We start from the raw sequence: 19477 nt of genomic DNA, 5'->3' as shown, positions 1-19477 counted from the left end.
AGATATACTTATGTAACAGACTTTGCCACGTTTCGCGGGAGCGCTCTTGACACACTATGTCAAGGAGTCGGTACATACACACACAGCAACAGCGTCATTAGCCTCACTCTGTGTACTGTTAATACTGTCGTTCAATATCGGAGGAGCTTCAGGCGGGCCGAATGTCCTAAGCGTCGCTCTCCGTGAGATCTCTCGATGTTCGACGGGAGGAAGAGCCGTGCGACGAGTGTGACACAGAACGCTCCCCCGTCAGGTCGGGCCGCCCCGCATTACAAGGACGGTGCATGAGCTGGCTGCCAGGCTCCCCTGCTAGCTTCCGGTACCGAATCGGGCCGTGGCAGGTACGGGCAGGGGGTCCTTGGGCAGATACAGTAGAACCTCCCTATAGCGATCTTGGCAAACCAACCCTTTAGGTTCTTTGTGTCGAGGTATTGTTATATAGTGATAGCTGACGTAAGAGTGGTAGGGGGAATAGAGGGTAAATTCTAGTAAAGAACATAAAAAATACCTTTAGCTCCTTAATCACGTGTCTTATAATAGAGCACGTGATTAAGAATACTATCTAATTACTATATTTAAGTAAGTAGACTAGATACTAGGCCTTTTAAAACTACTACTAAGCATCTATCTATAAAAAAAAAATTTTAACTAGTAAAATACTCTAGAAGTGCTATTTTTATAGTAAAATACTACTTTTATATAACAATAGTTAGTGAAATTTAACGATAAGCCGTAATAGCGAGGATATCGCTATACTCATACAAAAAATAGGTGGGATTCGGAAGAGTACCGTTATGGCAAGGTATCGTTATTCGGAAGATCCCTATAGGGAGGTTCTACTGTACTTGTACGCCATCTTTCTTCCGTGCGGCAGCCACGATCAAGGTCCACACAACCCATACTCAACCCTCAGCGCATCCCTCTATGGCTTATTACGACCCCCTAAGCAGGCCCGATCGTGCGCGGCTCTGTCCACAGAGCAGCATAAAATAGGCAAACCAGCTTAAGCAGAGTCGTCAGCCACCCGCCTATGTAGCGTTGCGCTGTCGGGCTCACACCCATGGACAACGTCTCGTCGTGCCGTCGCCTCCTCGACTGGACCCGCGATCCTCCGCCTCGAAACCTCACACCATTCCAAACATTCACGCGCAATGTTGACTGGGAGAAATCTCCGTTGGGGCCCATGGCAACATGGCCGTCCCAGCTCCGCCAGATGGTGCTCCTCATCATGGCAGACCCTAGTCCAGCCGTTGTCTACTGGGGCGATGAGATGACAATCGTTTACAACGAAGCGTAAGCCTGTCTCCTAGGTGTGAAGCCGGCTCAGATCACCACTGACTTGAGCGCAGGTACACGCCGCTCATCGGTCAAAAGCACCCGGGCCTGCAAGGGCAAGACCCCAAGATCGGATTTGCGGAGATATGGCCTATGTTCGACAAGATTATAAGGGATGGACAAGAAACGGGAGAGACACATATTGGAGAGAGGCAAATGCTGCTTCTTCACCGGTATGGATTTCTGGAGGAGACGTACTACAGCTGGAAGTTTGTGCCAATGATTGGGGACGAAGGCTACGTGGTCGCATCCTATGCCACTGTTGTGGAGGTCACCAAAGAGATGATTGGGAATCGTCGCATGGCTTCATTGCAACATATGAGCTTGCAGCTGGAAGCTGCGAAAGACATGAAGGGTTTCTGGGCGCATCTCCAAAAAGGGCTGGAGTCCAACGACAAAGATCTACCACTCGTTATGCTGTACTCCGTAGAGAAGGATACCAGCGGTGAGGCATCACCACCCAGATCTGAGCGAGTGGAATGTGTGCTTGAAGGGTGTATGGGCATCTCTGAAGGTCATGCATCGGCACCGTCCCGAATCGACCTTGCATGTGAGGATCCTCCTGGTTTCGCAACAGCGTTGAAAAGATCACTCATCATGACCGGCCCACTGCTCCTGGGAAACGAGGATGCCAGTCTACCGAGCGGCATATTCGAGGGTGTTGAATGGCGTGGCTTCGGAGTTCCAAGCGAAGAAATAATCATCAACCCAATCAGAACAAGCAGCGGGAGACTTGTTGGGTTCATGGTCATGGGACTCAACCCACGGAGGAAGTTTGATTCCGATTACCAGACCTTTATCGACCTCATCACGAAGCAGATTACGACGCCTTACGTGTCTGCCATTCTACTTGCTGAGGAAATCAGGCAAGGCGAAGATAAAGCCAAGTCTGCGGCGCTCCAACGCGCCGAATTGTCAAGCCAGCTTCGACAGCGGACAAAGGAGTACGAGCAGAGCGAGCACCGCTTTGCTCGCTTTGCTGACCTCGCTAACGTCTGCGTTGCCACGACGGATTCGGAGGCGCGTCTCACTTACGCCAATTCCGCATGGTATGGAATCAATCAAATGCAACCGGATAAAACGAAGGTTCTGTCCATCCTTGACCTCGACACAATCGTTACAGATGACAAGCTCCTAGTTAGTGAAGAGTGGTCAAGGGTACTGGCCGGAAAGCCCTCGGATACGTTTCAGCTGCGATTCAAGAAGCCTTTCAAGGCTTACAGTGAGAGGCACGGTTACATGAACTTGCCTTATACAACTGGGTTATGCGCTGCGTATCCTGAGCTCGACGACCAAGGAAAGCTCATAAGTACTACGGCCCTCATCATGGACATCAGCGAACTGAAATGGAATGAGGACCAAGTCCGGCTGCGGTCGCGCGAACTGGAGCAAAGCGAGCTCAAGTACAAGAACTTTGCCGACCACGCGCCCATTGGGGTAGGATTGATCAACGCGGGTGGCTTTGTGGAGTATATGAACGAGGCGTGGTAAGTCTGCAAGGCAACACAATACTATCTCCACAAACGCTGATCATCCGAAGGTTTGCTATTACGGATCAACCACGCGATTATCACAACGCAAGACCTTGGCTGAACACCGTTCATCCTGATGACTTCGACAAGACCAAAGCGTTTTTCGACGACCTAGTTGCTTGCAAAGGCCCTCTCACAGTCGAGGCTCGGTTGAAGAGGTCGCGAAGTATCAACAGCCAAGACGTGGAGCTCGATCAGGCATGGATCCTGGCATCTGGTTATGCTGAAGTCAACTCAGACGGCACATTGAAGAATGTGGTCTGCTGGATTACTGATATCTCCGCCCAAAAGGCCGCAGCGAAAGTACTTCAAATCAAAATGGATGAGGCACTTGAGCGGAAGAGGCAGCAAGAAAACTTCATTGATGTATGGCTCCATCACGTGGAACTTATATCGTGGCCGTGCTGACATCTACCAGACGATATCGCACGAAATTCGAAATCCTCTATCAGCGGTGCTGCATTGTGCAGAGGCGATAGAATCGTCTCTCAATGAAGCTATATCCGCTATGGCCATACCAGCGTCGAAGTCCACTCAGAATTTCCAGCAGTCAAAACTCAGCGATACCTTGAAAAATGCCGCTGATGACGCGAAGACAATAGCGTAAGCATGCCCCCTAGCCAGAAGCCCGGCTCCGGTTTACTAGTCAACCAATCACTGACTCCAGCGCAGATATTGCGTACAACACCAGGTAATCCAACCAGGACGAGCCAACATCGTACGGTAGCTGATTTGATTCTTAGAAAGGGATTGTCGATGACGTTTTAACTCTTTCCAAGCTCGACTCCAAACTGCTGACCATCTCTCCAACTGTTGTCCAACCGTGCAAAATTGTTCGCGAAGCACTTAAGCTCTTCGAAGGAGAACTCAAAGCCGCAGACATGGAATTACAGGTCGAGGATGACCAGCCTTTGCACGATCTGAACGTGGACTGGGTTCTGCTAGACCCGAGCAGGCTCGTCCAGGTTCTGATCAATCTCGTTACGAACGCCATCAAATTCACTCGTAATCGTGCGAGAAGGCAGATCAGCGTGAAGATCTCTGCCTCATCGGAAAGGCCAACAAGGACATCAACCAGCGTTGAGTACTTTCCCGAACGGGTCACGGAAGCCAGACGGAGGGACAGCACTATCTCCAAAAACGATGAACGCCGAGGAGATGACATTTACCTTTCCTTGGCCGTCACGGACACTGGCAAAGGACTCAGCACTAAAGAGAAAACTCGCCTGTTTCAGCGCTTTGCCCAGGGGTCAACGAAGACGCATGCCGAGTACGGCGGCAGCGGTCTTGGCCTCTTTATTTCACGCCAAATCACGGAAATGATGGGCGGAGAAATCGGCGTTGCGTCAGAGGAGGGCAAAGGTAGCACTTTCTTCTTCTTCATCAAGACTCAGCACGCCGCGAAACCGAAAGACGGGGCTGACGGCGAAACGAGTGTACTCTTGCCATCCACAGCGAAACCGGTTCTTGTTGCAGTAGATGCTGAGCTTGCAGCTCCACTACCTCTTCGTGAAGCAGAATTCAAAGCAAATCCACCTGCTGCGGAAAGCCTTGAGCCATCAAACATACTCATCGTTGAAGACAACCTTGTAAACCAAAAGGTTCTAAGCAAACAGCTAAGCACCCGCGGCTACAAAGTCTCCGTTGCGAACAACGGGGCCGAAGCTCTCGCAAGTCTTTACAAGACCGCATCGTATAAACATGGCGGTACCGAACCCACATTCGATATGATACTCATGGATGTAGAAATGCCGCACATGGATGGTTTAACATGCGTTCGTCGGATCAGGAGCCTGGAAGCGAGAGGGTTGCTCGACGGCCGTCGAGCGGTTGTAGCTGTTACTGCGAACGTGCGCGACGAACATGTCAGCGCTGCGATGGACGCCGGCATGGATGCTGTTACCACGAAGCCGTATCGCATGGACGATCTGCTCCAGCAGATGAAGAAGGCTTACAACGATACAAGTTAGATTCAAAAATTATGAATTGGTAAATGACGATAAATTTCGATCTAGAATAGATACGACTTGCTCCAAAAGCTACATACAATATTCTGCCCTGAGATATCTCTTCAATGTGTGTACAGATCCTTAGGAACACCGTATTCCTTATTTACTGTTACAGAGCGGTGCACCACCTTTCCGGTATTGAGTAGCTCAAGGGTATCTGTTTCCTCGTCTCGCGGAACCTCCACAAGCATCTCAAGATGCTCTTCTGCTTGCGCTGATTCGACAATCTTTACCGGCAGTCCCATAGTTGATGGCAGCTCTATCCCCGCGCAAGTGTTCCTCAAAGCATCCGAAGGAGTGGAATTCATAGCCAGCGCTACAAGTTCCGCGACCGAATCCCAGCTCGAGGAGCTGAGCCCAGAATTCAGAGAGTAGATTGTGTGGATGAACGCGAGCAGAACATGGAATAAGAGGATACTGCAGGCGAGTTTGCTGGTTGCTCCGTCCGACGAGTAGGCGTATCCCACCACCGAGACGGAGAGTCGTGAGCTATACCACTCGGCATTCGCCGGAGCATCGATGGCGTATGCATCGCCAAAGTGCATGAACTCGTCAACCCAAGGACCGTCTTCCCAGTCAGCCAGTCGGGGTTTTCCGCGTCCTTTGAGCTCCCCTTGAAGCGTTGCGTTACTTCCCACGCGAGCCAGTGCATCCGTAAACATCATGGCCAGAATGGATTCAATCGCCCAAGGATGGGTGGGATCCGGCGTGTCGGTGATGCCTGCATCAGCTGCAATGGCTGCAAATGCGTCGACTGTCTCATTGGCCTGTGACATCTTTCGGGACATGTAGTTGACCCACTCTACATCAACCGAGATGTGCGGCCACGACCAGTCAACATCATAGCGACCAAGCGGATTCCTTACGTCTGGGAGCCCCTCAGGTAAGCCGAACGTGTTCTCGAAGTTGAAAGTCCAGATACGGGTGGCAGCCCATCGAGCGTCGACGTTGCAAGTCGTATAGGTAATCGCGGAAGCATTCGGCTCAAAAGGCAGAACAACAACCGCTCCCATAGTAGAGTTTTTGAAATCAGTGTTTGGCAAGGGCGTCCAAAACACCTTGCTCAGCTCACGGCCACTCGAAATCTCCATAGCTGCATCATTCCAAATCTGGTCATCCGTATAGCTCGTGCTAGTAAGCACATCCTCCAAAGGATTGAGCAACGGGAAGTAAATGCTCTGTCCCGAACCACCCGTAGTGGACATAAGGGATGAACACCGCACTCGTGTTACCGGCGCAGTAGCGCTCGCTTCAATGTACGCTTTTCGAGCCAGCCAGTATCGTGGTCCACCTCTTTTAAAGGCGTATTGAGCCGCTGATGGCCACCAAGTACTGGCCTCTGTGAATGCATCGACGGCGGCAAGGGGTGGTACAAAAGCGGTAGTGACACGATCAGTATTACGTCCTAGCTTCAGCGTGATGTTCATGCTTCGTGTCCCATGACGTCCATAGACTGTAAGGCTTCGCGCGGGAACCCAATCCCAGCCTCGTCTGCGGAGCGTGGTGCTGAAAGCTTTGATAGATTGTAAACCGCCATCGGGACAGCCGAAGTCGGGCTCAGTATCTGCCTGAGAGCACTGAGCGGAATCAAAGTGTGATGCATTCACTTCAGCCGGCCAGAGAGCATCGTTGGACGAGTTGAGCCAGAACCGCGTTCCGCAAGCTGGCCACAGCCCCAGTCGTGGGATGATTGCAATAGCGCTTACTGGCCCGGCGGCGGCTGCTATTAGTGTGGCCAGGATCAGGATAACCGCCATTACAGTCCTTCGGATCCATGTGTGTGGCACTCTCCATGAGGACAGAGCTCCCCAAAGCTCGATGGACCAGAGGAAGCTCAGATCCCTAAACTGATTACCAGCGAGCACCGCTCCGAAAGGCAGGCCCTTTCCCAGAGCCAGCTCATACCTTAGGTACGACAGGACCATGGCCGCAATGGAAGCGTGGATGGTCAACTCATGCAGCTTGGCTGCGAACTGAAGCGCGCCGAGCTTTTGCGAGTCGTGACCGGAGGGTCCTGCGAGTTCGTCGCCGATGTAGTATCCTTTTAGATTCAGGATCACGATTGTTAGGGAAAGAACGCTAGGCACGACGTGAATCAGGCAGCGTGCCGTGGCAGTCCAGCGGTTTTGACACAGAGCAACTTTCTTGCGCTCGACTTGCGGCCCACGGGCTAGAAATGGGTTTCCAGAGTCCAGTAACTTTAAGAAGAGGGTAAATCCGAGGGCCCGCGAGGCTGTGGAAAGGCCAAATGATGGGATAGATAAGGGCATCTTCTCCCAACTTCGTGAGTGCTTCCAATGGCCGAGAGGAGACGAACAGTCCAGACCTAAGTATGAGTGGATACAAGCAGAAGCTGATGGAGGAGACGCTCCTAAACAATGATAAGGGTAATTACTGAAGAGCGCTCAGTGATGCATGGATTACGCCAGCTATATGCGAAGTTCGATCCAGGCGACAGCCGCGAGGCTATGTTTAGCTTCTCGGATCCGTTCCATAGGGACCTGTCCTTTGGGGTTTCGTGTCATTTCTGTCTTCGAGCGCCCAGAGACAACCACCCAAAGCCTTGTTCGTGACGCTTGCCTCTTTATCTTTCGCCGTGGTGTTGGTTGTTATGTTTCTCAAATGCTGAACTCTTGATGCTAAGATGCCCGTGCCCTTCGGACGGAGTGGGACTTCTGACGGAGATCCAACAAAGGAACGTATTTATGTAAGCACAACAGCTCAAACTTTTCTTCTACACACGGCCATAGATCAAAGGAAATTGGGTATCCCGTGCACCATATAAGCTTTGAATCGGTAGATTAGTAGTCAGGTGGGTGACGACTAGCGAATACCTACTGGAACGTTTTTTGGCTGTTATCTTCATGTAATGTTTTGCTCAAGATGCGGCTGCGTACATAGCGGCCAGTGATGTTGGCACGAAAGACCATCCCCCACTATGTAGAGAAAACGAAAAAGTAAATTGATGTCGCATCAAGCCACCATGCTCGTACTTTCAATCTTAAGTCTTTCCTCACCAGAGTCAACGGAACACAAATAATGCCGAGAATCCCGGCAGCGCTACTTAAGGCACGCTACTCCTCTTAGTTCGAAGCTCAGGCATAAGGCTCAACAAGCCTTCCTCGGTTTTCTAAACCTTCACAAAGAAGCATAGATGCGTTACTCGCGCGATAGCCTGCAAGGTGAGTCAAGCCGGGAGATGTAAGTAACGCCTCCAAAGCCGCATCCTCTTCCTTCCCAATACCACCTGCAAATCCAGAGACAGAATGCCGCAAAGGGAGCACTCTGAATCTCTTATGGGTCACTCAATGGAGCGGAGACAGGAAGCGCCTTCCAGAACGGGGAGGAAGCCATGTCCGTCAGACGCGCCTTGGTAACTACCGGACTTGTCCACCGCAACATCTTCATCTCAGTCCACGTCAGATAGCTTTTACGCGCTTCAGTCCACTTTATTCAACCATGTCTTATTCTGTTGAAATCCAATGGAGCATCATCAGCCCCCCACAGCGATATCAAGAAACTTCCATCAGATACGGATCCTCTCAACGGTCGTCTCTCAATGTTCGCTCCAGCGCCAATCCAGCAACCTTCGTCCCCGTCAACGGACCACACCTCGATCCCACACCATGATCTGGAACTGTTCCTTCCAACCCCAGAGCCCCCTGGCTCCGCACGTTCATATGCTGGAAAACCGCTAACGGCATGCGCCTGTGGAGCAGATGGTCCCAGTTTCAAGACGCGCCACGATCCTTCATCGCACTTTCAGCGAAGCATCTAGAGGCACTGTAATGCGGCCACCTCTTCCGGGACATTGTGCGGTGGCTGTTTGGCCTGCAAGCGCACCAACAAGACTTCCACTGGCTTCGCGTCAACTATTCCTTTCCTCCGGATCCTTCCAGACCACAACCAGGGGTGAGTGGCTCTTACTGGATCACCGCCGAAGTTCAGGGAAGAAACCATGACTGATTTTCTGGTAAAAGCCAGTTTCAATGACACTGGAGGAAATCACGGAGCATTGGCGAGCCTCCGCCAAGTACTTGGCAACTGAGAGGGCGATACGGGGCCTGATATACGTGGAGATTACGCTGCATACCCGAACCACGAGGCTCAATGACATCTATGGAACTGCGTTCGTATTGACTCTCTACCACCCGACTTTGGGTAGGTTCCCTGACAAGGACCTTTTTCAGTCCGGGCATGGAAAGCAACTCTCGCTCCGGTGTCTGGAACGTATTGACAGCCGGAAGGAGTTTAGGCGCAGAACTCATCAGGCGGATGGCACGGTTGGAACGCGGAATTTTATCAATACTCAAGCGAATCCGGGAGTTGGATACATCGACGAGCTGCTCTGGCAGGGCGGCCGGCTATCTTTGGGGTTACGTCATGCAAACGTTGTAAGGAACGTTCATTACTAGTATAGAGACTCTTCGAGGCTTTGACCGCCGCTAGAATCCAATGTGAGGACTCCGCAAGACTGTGAAACCTCTGGATGAAACTTTAGCCAACAATGATGAATTACGTGGAAAGCTTAGGCCAGCTTTTGGAGCAACAGCTTCGCGCCAGCGTTACCCACGGCGGGAGCCACAGTCTTCTTCTTCCCCTTCTTCTTCTCACCCACGGGCTGGTCTCCGCCGAGCTCGCTTTCCCCCCTGGCCTTCTGTCCCTTCGTCTCTTCCTTCGCCGCGTTCTCCAGCCTCTTCCTGTTCTTTTTAAGTGTCTTAACCAGCTCTTCCTTGTGGCTGAACCCCTCCGCCTCCAACAGATTGACGACAACGAAGGAGCTCGAGCCTGTCGCCCAGTCCAGGATGTGCTCTCTGATGCGCTCGTACAGCGCATCATGAAAGTTTAGTGGCGGGTCAACGAGTGTGACTTTTTTTGTTTTCGGATCATAGTGTCCACCCAACACTAGAGTTTTCAGCATCCGGCCACCATGCGGGGACCGCGCGATGTGGTCCTCGGCGTTAGGATCGCCGGCTGCTACATCAGCAGTAGCACTCACAGCGGCCTCCTTGTCGCCCTCACAACCCAGCAGTGCTTCGGTGATGAGCTGGCATCCAAAGGATGTCTGCGCAAGTTGTGCAGCTTCGGCGGCGATGGTGGTGAGTAGAGGTCCTGATAGCGAGCGGACTAGCTCTTTGCGGCGGATCTCCGGTTCCTTCTTCGAGGTCGTTGTCCGGACCTCGTAGATCTCATTGAGAAGCTTGAGCTCTGCATTGTCTGTAAACAGCGATTTCGCAGGCCCAATGAGAGGGTAGAGTAGCGGAATACGGCCAACCAGATGGTTTGCTAGCGCTAGAATCTTCTCGGGCTGAGCCGCTGCGTCCTTGCCCAGAAGCTCGGGGAAGATAGATTTCGATGTGAGGACTGTGTCATCGATGACATCGAAGGCCGCTAACAGAACCTTGTGGCCGTTGGTATCGTAACCTAGCGTCTCGATGGTGTCCTTGTAGACCTTGAGGATGTTTTTGCGGTCTTTAGCACCGCCGTAGGCGAGGGCGAGACAGACGACGCGGCTGCCAGACTTGGTAAAAGCGAGATTCTTGAGGAGATCGCCTTCCTCATCGCCCTTAAGTAGCTCAAGAAACTCGGTGGCCTCTTCGCTGCCCGGCTTCGTATTGAGGAAATACTGGAGCATTGCATCGTGGAGCATCGTGAAGCCGGTCAGCTTCTTCTGGATGAGCTGATTTATCAAACCGTACAGGTAAGACATGATGGGTTTGCGCTTCTCCGGAGTCTCTTCGAGAATCGTGGATAGGTCTGCTGTAGCATTGTCTTTGTTCGCGGTCTTGAAGATAGCAAACTCAGGGCCGTACCACTCACGCAGAAGAATGGCCTTCTGCTGCGGCGTAGCGATGCCCCGGTAGATGTCGTCCAGGATCCAGGATGCTTCTGGGTGGTTGATCAAGCGTCGAACATGACCGTAAAATTCGGGGATAATCAGGTCCCGGACTTCAGCATCCCTGCCAAAAGGTGGTTAGCTACTATACGGCGAAGCGGGATAGATAACCTTACCCTTCTACGAGCATCTTGCCTATTAAGAACTTCGCGTATCGGCTCTCAGCCAGACTCCGATATTCGCCCTTCAGCTCCCTGGCGATCATCTTCCGCTGTTCCAGGTTGGCGTACTTGAGCGCACACTGAATGACTCGGACAGAGTCGTGTTTGAAGACAAATTCCTTAACCCTGCCAGTAACGATCTCGTAGAGCTCCGTTACCAGCTGCTTGCGCTCATCCTTCGGCACGTGTGACTTCCTTCGCAGGCGCTCCCATATCTTCTTTGAGCGGATGATCGAGTCGGCGTTTGGTTTCGCAGCTTTGCGCTCCTTCGCTAAAGCTTTCTGCTTCGCATGGGCTTCTTTCGAGGAAGTTCCTATGGCACATTAATCCCGTAGTCTCGTCTTCCCGTACGGATGGGGCGTTGGTCGTACCGCCGTTCATCGCCTTCTGCCTTTCTGAGTTGACCTGGCTTTTCTCAACCTCGACTTCCATCTGCTCATCCTCGACGTCGCTCTCTTCGCCTGCAATGCTCGGGCTACTCCCGTCTTCGCCATCTTTTGCGGAGAATCCATAGAATCCATTCTCACTCTCCGTAGTATCAGACTCGACGATATCGTCCGAATCTGGAGCGGGTTTGTTCTGGGCAGTCTTTTTCGCGGCTTTCGGGGCCTTGGATGCGGCATGCGGCGTAGATTTCAACTTCTTGCTTTTGGTCGCATCACTGTGTTTCGTAGATCCCGATGGCTGCTTTCGCTTAATTCCAGCCATCGCGTGAGGTTTTACGGACTTCGCTGTTGTAATCGTTCGGAGCTCCGATCAATGTGTTTTGACAGCACTTGCAAGCTCTACGGGAATTTTTTCGACATCTTGGGCGGTAAGCTTTCTGCCATCGCGGAGTTCGGGAGTCGCACGGGCCCGAGGGGCAACGACAAATTCAGGCACACATCACGTGCAGATTTGTGGCCAGAGACTCAGAGAAATCGTAACTTGCCTAAGTTCTAAGTAAATGTATGTGCATAGAAGCCAAAGTCCACACCCAACGCTGCCGAGCGAGTGTGACGCCCCCGAGAGGCGTTCCATTAAGGCCCTGCGCCGGATAAAGACCAACGCCAGCTAAAGCCGTACCTAATTACCGATAACCTTGCCCAATGCCCCCAGATCCATTAAAGTATACGCCCCCACCCATTGTCCCATACAGTGTCTATTTCGCCTCTACCGGCACCTCCACAGCATGACTGCCCGCCGGCTTGGGCATGCTCTTCAGTTCAGCTCCCGCTCCGCTCTGGGCCCGCTTTCTGCCTGTGAAATGGAAGCTGTGGTGGCTCGAGACAGGCTTGGTGTCAGGGCTCGAGTTTGCTTCTGAGGAGTCGCCGAATCGCGAAAACAGGCCGCGCCTTTTGGGTTTGACCTCGTCGTTGAGGCCAACCTCCTCGAACCCTTCTTCTGGCGTGGGTTCTACTCTGTCTATACTGAGAGATGAGCGGGGTAGACGGTCACTGGGCATTCGCTCGTTGGGCATGCGGGCTCGTCGAGAGTCGAGGCTTTGTCGAGGGAAGCTGTCCATGTCGGGGATGGGTGATCGAGCGGAGATGTCCTGTCGTATAGCATAAGCTCAGCAGCTACGGAGAGCACCATGAGGCGCCATATTCTACAAGACGTACAAAGGACCTGCGGTACGAGTCGAAGGACTCCCGGGAGATGCTGAATGGCTCATTTTCGCTTAAGACGCTGCGATGGTTGGAGGAGTTCGTCGACGTGTTGGACCGGCTTGACCAGAAGCTCTTCTTCTCTGTCGGCGACGGCTATGAGTCCACATGTCAGCTTCGCGGTGCAATTGACCAGGGCAAGTGTAAGGCGACTGCGCGGTCAATGCGCATTGCGCAATTGTTCGTACCGGAAGGTAAACGCCGCTATCGTTGATCTCTGTACGGCGTCAGCGCAGGAACTCCACACTGTCGGCGGATCGCGGATTGCAATTGAGTCACAAGCGCGACAGCGACGGCAACATACCGCTAAGTTTGTATTCGGTCGGCTCTTTGATATCCACTGGCTTCGCGCCGACAACTTTTGTCTGCTGAAACCCTCGATCTGCCCCACCCTGCAAAGGCGGTCGGTTCTCGCCTTGCGGCTCGACGCCGCTCTTTCTGAATGGGTTTCGGATGATAGGCATGGTGCGTGCGGCTAGTCAATTGATCTCAAGTAACAGCTACTCCGGCGGTAAATGTATGCTCCTGAAGCGTAAGCAGAGAGATTGAATCTTTGAAGGCAGTGCACCAAGACAGAAGTGCTGACGCTTGCCCAGCTTTCGTTGAACGGGCCTGCCGTTCCCGAACTTGCCGAGAGTTGGAGCAGGGTCAGGGTCGACCGACCGCGGAGCAACCTACAGACCGTGAAGCCGACCGTCAACTACAGTCGCCGGACTCGCTGACCATGCTCCGACATGAGATACAGCAGAATGAAGGGAGCTGAGCTGTTTAGTGAAGCTTCTCTCTAAGCTTTGAATGTACGGCGGAACGGCCCAGCGCAAACTATGTACCTACCGAAGTACGAGATATCGTAAGCTGATCTTAGTCTATGCGCGGAGCTTTCAGATTTCCGCTGAGAACATGAGAGTGTCCCTAGTCATGGCAGCATGGTGTGTCTACCACAAGCGCCTAAATACGGCGCAGTATTCTTTGCAGTAGGGTACTCAAAGACAGTTTCCTGCAAGGATACTGGTGTGCGCTCCTGTCTACGGAGTATGTGTCAATCCATTTGCGGCCTTGCCTTCCAATTGTAGAATCCTGTCAATGTACTTTCTGCACACGTCTCCAACAGATCGCACAGCAGTCAATCCGGCTCGAATAATGGCATTGCTGTGGTTGAACAAGGATCACACCGGTTTTGCGGCGGTATATCGACCAAGAGACTCCCGCCGAGACAGACCTTCTAGTTACCTCGACAGCTGGTGGGCGACTTTCAGTCAGTCTTCGGTACGCAACAGCATTCGGCGTCATCTTGAGATGCGAGCGAACGTGAACCGCAGAACCTTCAATACCGCATGGGAAGCCTCCTGCAAGGCTAATACAGGATTCTGGATGACCGTGTTACACCACCGCAGCTTCCGGCTAAGACCTCAATAATGCGAGTCGCTACTCGCGGCTTACCACAGCAGATCTTTCTAGAACGTCCATTGAGGGGGAACGGCAGCGTAACACACCCAACATTGCTTTTGCATTGCGATGGCGTTGTCCTATCGCAGAAGCCACAATTGCGTACGAGCAGCAAATAGGAAGTACAAGAACGTCCTGTGAAGCGGGAAAGGGGGTGTGAGCGCACAACGAGAGCATGCGTCCATCGTTGGAGGGAATCATCTGGGTGTTTGTTTGTGATTCCTAGCGGCACGAGGAGATTCATGACGTCCTCGGCGATTCAGACGGCGGCCGCTTTGCAACACGATGTCGTGCAGAATTTCGCACAAAGCACGGCCTTTTGTCCGGGGTCTGATATTAAAGGACGTCGTGCGGCAAGGAGTCGTCGAAACAGCCTGCTGTGCTGCTGCAGGGGCAGTTAACGTTGGTCAAGATCACCCTGTGCGCGCGCGAGTGGCTTGTTAGCGTTGACGCGAAAGGAACGTTCTCCCGAGGAGAGGGCCCGGGAGCCGCATCACCCGCATCCAAGCCGCACATCAACTGTTTCACAAAGCCAAGGGTGCCAGCAAACCCTGTGCCTGGTTCCGCTTCCGCTTCCTGGCGCAAACTCCGTGGCAGCAGCCGTGAGCCATCGACGGCCGCGGGGCCTGTATCAATGCCAGCTCCAGCGTCCTGGTACTGATAAGCAGATAAAGCCGAGCAAGAGACGTTATAGAATCGCATTCGTGCTCTGGTAGAGATACCTAGCTCTATCCCTCGCTCGCCGGGGACAGGCTCATGTGGAAGGCCGGTGATAATGCCCTTCTCGAACAAAGGTTTTCTAGCTGCGCCGACGTAACCCTGCGGATATGGAGATGGCGCTATGAGATCAATTCTGCCCTGGCTTGCGGTCCCTAGTCAATTGCCAGCCGTTCATATGCTTCTCATCAATCCGCCCTTCTCGAGGCTTTCCCCATAATATTCGCCGCTTGAACGCATCTGCTCCTCTTCCCTACCTTTTGCACGCCAACCGTGAATTCTCTGAGTCCAAACCTTGCCACTGTCCCTTCTGTTCGCAACCGTTTTCCAGCGTCGGGTACGGACAGCCATTCACTGCATGTAACCGACCGAGCCACGCTTCTCGCCGGCAATACCTCTCGTTTGTGCAACTCTTCTTTTTAAAAAACATTAGTGCCTGCCCGTGAAGCGCGCCGCTGGGTTGGGATTGTCATAATACGGTGCCGTTCCGTGCGTCATCGAAACACTCCTTCTAACAACAGAAACAACCCTCTTCAACCTCGGCTCCTGCCTCCGTCGCTCTTTCCACTCGTGCCTGACAAGCAGTTCCAACACCTTGCTCCGCGGCGGAACTCTGCTGCCGACGACTGCATGGCAGAGTAGATCTCTTGTCGTCTTGGCGTAAAGCTATTGCACTCGCTCGCTCACCCGCTGAGCTTTCACCTTCACCTGAGTATGTCTCTGTACCATACCGCCCAACCTAAGGCCCTCCCACTGTTTGATCCTCTAACGTCACCTCGCAATACCAGTACAACCGCTTCGCCGCTGAACCAAGCAATCGCTGTCCTTGCTTTCTTCATGGTTGCGAATATCGAATATTAATAACTTCTTTCCCTTTCCACCTTCATTCAAGACGCGATGGCCGGCGAGTTCTTCAACAGCTGGGCGCTGTGGCAGAAGATGACCTTTGTAAGTCCCGGCGTAGCCCATTCACAAAGGCAGACAGCTTATTTCCGCTCCGAACACAGGTCCTTGCTTGTCTCATTGTAGGCCTCTACGAATCTATGTCACCGCACAACCATCGCTGACTCATCAGGTCGCCACTATCCTTGCTGGTTGCCTGAAACTGGCATGGATCAACCACAAGAACAAGCACTACATCGCTGTAGCAGCTCAGAAGCAGGAGCAAGCTCATTTAGCACCGCAAACCGTGGAGAGGCAGACCAACGAAGACGAGGAGAAGGCGATACCTTTTGGCATCCGGGCTATTGAAAGCGGAATTGAGGTCGAAGGAGTTTGGATATCGAGGACGAATACTCCGGCTCCGAGCAGTGCTGCGAGTTCGATATCAGAGAAATGGTCAGACAGGAGCCACACTCATAACCGAACAGCCTCCGGCACCGGACTTCCCCAACCAGCGGCGTCACAGCTCCTACATCCGTCGTTATCTCGGCCAAGCCGCTCGCGCTCGAAGGAACCGAGCTTTCCCGAACCTGCTGCCGCTGGACAAGGCTCAGCATCAAGCAGTAGGGCATCTTCACCCACACATTCTTCATCTGCTGCGCCACCTGCCCGGCAGCATAGGCGTCCTCCATCTTCGTATGCCAGGTACAGTAACTATGGTCCCCTACGGAATTCATCCACTCTGGATGCTTTAGAGGGCGTCGCAGGGCCATCAACTGACCCTAGAAGAGGTAGAACTGCACTAACATACACAACGTTCGCACCGTCTTATCTCGTTTACTGACTGGCATCTCTAGTTTCTGATGAGGGCGGCACATCGAAGAGGAAGTCCGAATCCTTGCGGACATCAAGCAGCGCCAGCGACTATGAGCATATACCTGCTTTCCAGTTCACCAAAGAGAGCCCGACCCTGGATTCATCAGACCCCGCCTCTGTCAGTTCACAAATCCGTCCCGGCGACAGGGGTCTCAGCCTCGACCTACTGCAAAGCCATCGTCTATCACACGTTGCCGAAACTGGGCAGCTTACACCCCGTGTTCGGCACCCTCGACCTGGCTCCGGACTTACTCCTACGCATGGTTCTGAAGGTGGCTCTGGTAGCGCTGTAGACACTACAAAGGTTAATGCTGTCAAGCCTGATGCGGTTGACCACACATGGCCCAAACGGAATGGTTCCTCAAGCTCGGAGACCTCTGCGAAAAGCACACTGGATCACTCTGTCTCAACACCGCCTTCCTCGCCTTCTTCATCTACGCCCACACAGCCATCGCCATATGCACCCCTGCATTTCTCGTACGAGGAGGACATGGCAGACACTTCCCTTCCTGTGCAAACCGCACAGAATCAAAGGATGTCTCAGGTCCTCCGCAAAGTGAACTCTGGGTTCGAGATTCTCCGACCAGGCACTCTAGGACCTAATCCAGTGGACATGTCCCTCGACGTCGATCTTGAGGCTGGAGAAAAGCGTCAGCAAAGACGTCTGCAGAAGAAGCGGAGGACGTCCTCGGACCACAAGTCGTTCATCGCTGCCGAGAGGAGCTAAGCAGTCGTCTAACGATTGCGATCAGATCGATTCACCCCTTTGCGCGAGCCTCGACCGCTTCTCTAGCACGACCGGATCTGACTGGCTTTTCATCGATACTAGCGCTCTACACTGAGCGTTCTTCAGAAGACCTATGCATGGGCGGCGTACAGGAGTTTGGCATAGGATAGGACTATCGGATATTATACTTAGAAGGCGGCGGCTGTTTCGGGGTTGTGCAAGCGAATCCACTTGATTTTCCCTTCCCCTTATCCTGAACTCTATTCTTAAAACGTAATGGAGGCATACATAGGTCGCTGTACATAGGCTCACCAAGCCGACATGAAAGCTTCTAGCTTAACGACTAATCACGAGAGGGATTTGTTTCAACATACAGAACCAGGAATTTCCTCATTGATTTTTGCTGCCCAGATACCTGCCGAGTTGTGCCGGAATGTACTTCTATGCCGTGCGGATTGAAAGCTAAAGGTTCCGAGGAAAATTGTTCCAGACATCGAATGACGCACGTGATATCGCGGCGGTGGCGAAGGTGGCCGAACGCGCTGCCTAAAGCCGAGTCGCGTAGATCTGCTTGACCGCGAACCTCTTCGTCCACTCTCAAACACCACACCCTCGACCATACAATTCCTTCTTGACTTCTCGCCACCCAGCACACTGCACAAGCCAGACCAAGATGAGCGCCGAAGACGAACAATCGCAGTCCGGGTACGAGGAAGGCAGCGCAGGAGGACCTGGCGCACCCACGCCACTCTCAGCACTGGAGGTAAGCTGCCCGAGGGAGATCTCTCGGACAACCGCCTGACATGCATAGGGTGTTAATGGCTTGACCGCGCGCGATATCAAGCTCATCATCGAAGGTGGATACAACACAGTAGAGTCGGTGGCATATACGTTAGTCTACCACTTTCCACCGTAGAGATCGGTCTCAACTTACACCTGGCAGGCCGAGAAAAGCACTAGAGCAGATCAAAGGCATTTCGGAACAGAAGGCTTCGAAGATACTAGCGGAGGGTAAGTCGATCTCCTCCAACCGCGAACACCGCCGCTGATCAGCTCGAAGCATCCAAACTCGTACCGATGGGGTTTACCACCGCAACGGAGATGCACCAACGACGCAGCGAACTGATATCTATCACGACCGGCTCGAAACAACTCGACACATTACTAGCAGGCGGTATCGAGACCGGATCTATCACAGAGATCTTCGGGGAGTTCAGGACAGGAAAGAGCCAGATATGCCACACACTCGCCGTGACATGTCAACTACCCTTCGACATGGGCGGTGGCGAGGGCAAGTGTCTATACATCGACACTGAAGGCACCTTCCGGCCCGTCCGTTTACTGGCCGTAGCAAACCGGTACGGTCTGTCCGGAGAAGAAGTCTTGGACAACGTCGCCTACGCCCGCGCCTACAACTCCGATCATCAGCTCCAACTCCTCAACCAGGCCGCAACAATGATGACGGAAACCCGGTTTTCCCTCCTTATCGTCGACTCCGCTACCTCGCTTTACCGCACCGATTTCATGGGTAGGGGTGAGCTCTCAGCAAGACAGATTCATCTTGCAAAGTTCCTGCGGACGCTGCAACGGCTGGCCGACGAGTTCGGCATCGCAGTCGTCATCACGAACCAAGTGGTAGCACAAGTTGACGGAGGCCCATCAGCAATGTTCAATCCGGACCCCAAGAAGCCCATTGGTGGAAACATCATCGCGCATGCCAGCACGACGCGATTGAGTCTCAAGAAAGGCAGAGGCGAGACGAGGATATGCAAGATTTACGATAGTCCTTGTTTGCCGGAGAGTGATTGCTTGTTTGCGATCAACGAGGATGGGATTGGCGATCCGAACCCGAAGGATCTGGAGAAAGATTAAGCATGTGTGGATGGCGATATTACGACTGACCATGCTACGGCGCTTGGTGGACATGGTGGGGCGGTTGCATATGAGGTTATAAGGTCGGACGCATTTGCAGAGTACGGCGTTTGATATCACTATGACCACGGGTTTCAACGGCTTTCCGCTAGTAAATGAGTGTATATAGATACCTGCAGAGAGACCGAGACTGTCATGACCACGCGACTTGACCTGACCTATCAAAGCAATCCCTCACGCCGTTACTTTCGAGATAATGCTACACACACATGAGGGCTCCGCGTTGAGAATGCGAGGTCACGTGCATGCTCTGCTCGCGTCAAGCTGCGGAAGCTCAAGCTCCCAGAATTTGCCTGTACGCGTTCACGTCGACCTGCA

At 52.9% G+C, this 19477-nt stretch overlaps 6 protein-coding genes across 6 annotated transcripts; 3 read left to right on the top strand and 3 right to left on the bottom strand.

Annotated features, from left to right (window-relative positions):
- Window positions 1–1060: 1060 nt before the first annotated feature.
- Window positions 1061–4837, top strand: W97_06742 (uncharacterized protein; the record flags this gene model as incomplete). Its single annotated transcript, XM_007784615.1, has 6 exons — window positions 1061–1293; window positions 1350–2822; window positions 2876–3233; window positions 3286–3470; window positions 3540–3558; window positions 3611–4837. The coding sequence occupies 6 exons, from the start codon at window positions 1061–1063 to the stop codon at window positions 4835–4837; spliced, it is 3495 nt and encodes a 1164-aa protein (XP_007782805.1).
- Window positions 4838–4938: 101 nt separating this feature from the next.
- Window positions 4939–7146, bottom strand: W97_06741 (uncharacterized protein; the record flags this gene model as incomplete). The annotated part of the gene is made up of 1 exon (XM_007784614.1): window positions 4939–7146. One exon carries the CDS (start codon window positions 7144–7146, stop codon window positions 4939–4941), a length of 2208 nt encoding a protein of 735 aa, XP_007782804.1.
- Window positions 7147–9404: 2258 nt separating this feature from the next.
- Window positions 9405–11641, bottom strand: W97_06740 (uncharacterized protein; the record flags this gene model as incomplete). The annotated part of the gene is made up of 3 exons (XM_007784613.1): window positions 9405–10836; window positions 10889–11246; window positions 11305–11641. 3 exons carry the CDS (start codon window positions 11639–11641, stop codon window positions 9405–9407), a joined length of 2127 nt encoding a protein of 708 aa, XP_007782803.1.
- Window positions 11642–12074: 433 nt separating this feature from the next.
- On the bottom strand, window positions 12075–13043 carry W97_06739 (uncharacterized protein; the record flags this gene model as incomplete). The annotated part of the gene is made up of 4 exons (XM_007784612.1): window positions 12075–12467; window positions 12535–12675; window positions 12768–12796; window positions 12884–13043. The coding sequence occupies 4 exons, from the start codon at window positions 13041–13043 to the stop codon at window positions 12075–12077; spliced, it is 723 nt and encodes a 240-aa protein (XP_007782802.1).
- A 2596-nt stretch (window positions 13044–15639) lies between these two features.
- On the top strand, window positions 15640–17227 carry W97_06738 (uncharacterized protein; the record flags this gene model as incomplete). The annotated part of the gene is made up of 5 exons (XM_007784611.1): window positions 15640–15690; window positions 15750–15767; window positions 15818–16015; window positions 16113–16320; window positions 16482–17227. The coding sequence occupies 5 exons, from the start codon at window positions 15640–15642 to the stop codon at window positions 17225–17227; spliced, it is 1221 nt and encodes a 406-aa protein (XP_007782801.1).
- Window positions 17228–17900: 673 nt separating this feature from the next.
- On the top strand, window positions 17901–19099 carry W97_06737 (DNA repair protein rhp51; the record flags this gene model as incomplete). Its single annotated transcript, XM_007784610.1, has 4 exons — window positions 17901–17990; window positions 18039–18118; window positions 18171–18238; window positions 18288–19099. The coding sequence occupies 4 exons, from the start codon at window positions 17901–17903 to the stop codon at window positions 19097–19099; spliced, it is 1050 nt and encodes a 349-aa protein (XP_007782800.1).
- Between the last annotated feature and the right edge of the window lie 378 nt (window positions 19100–19477).

Source organism: Coniosporium apollinis, assembly GCF_000281105.1.
Source record: "Coniosporium apollinis CBS 100218 chromosome Unknown supercont1.34, whole genome shotgun sequence".
NCBI lineage: Eukaryota > Fungi > Ascomycota > Dothideomycetes > Coniosporium > Coniosporium apollinis.
The sequence above is the reverse complement of the archived record's forward strand: the minus strand, read 5'-3'. Positions and strand labels throughout refer to the sequence as shown.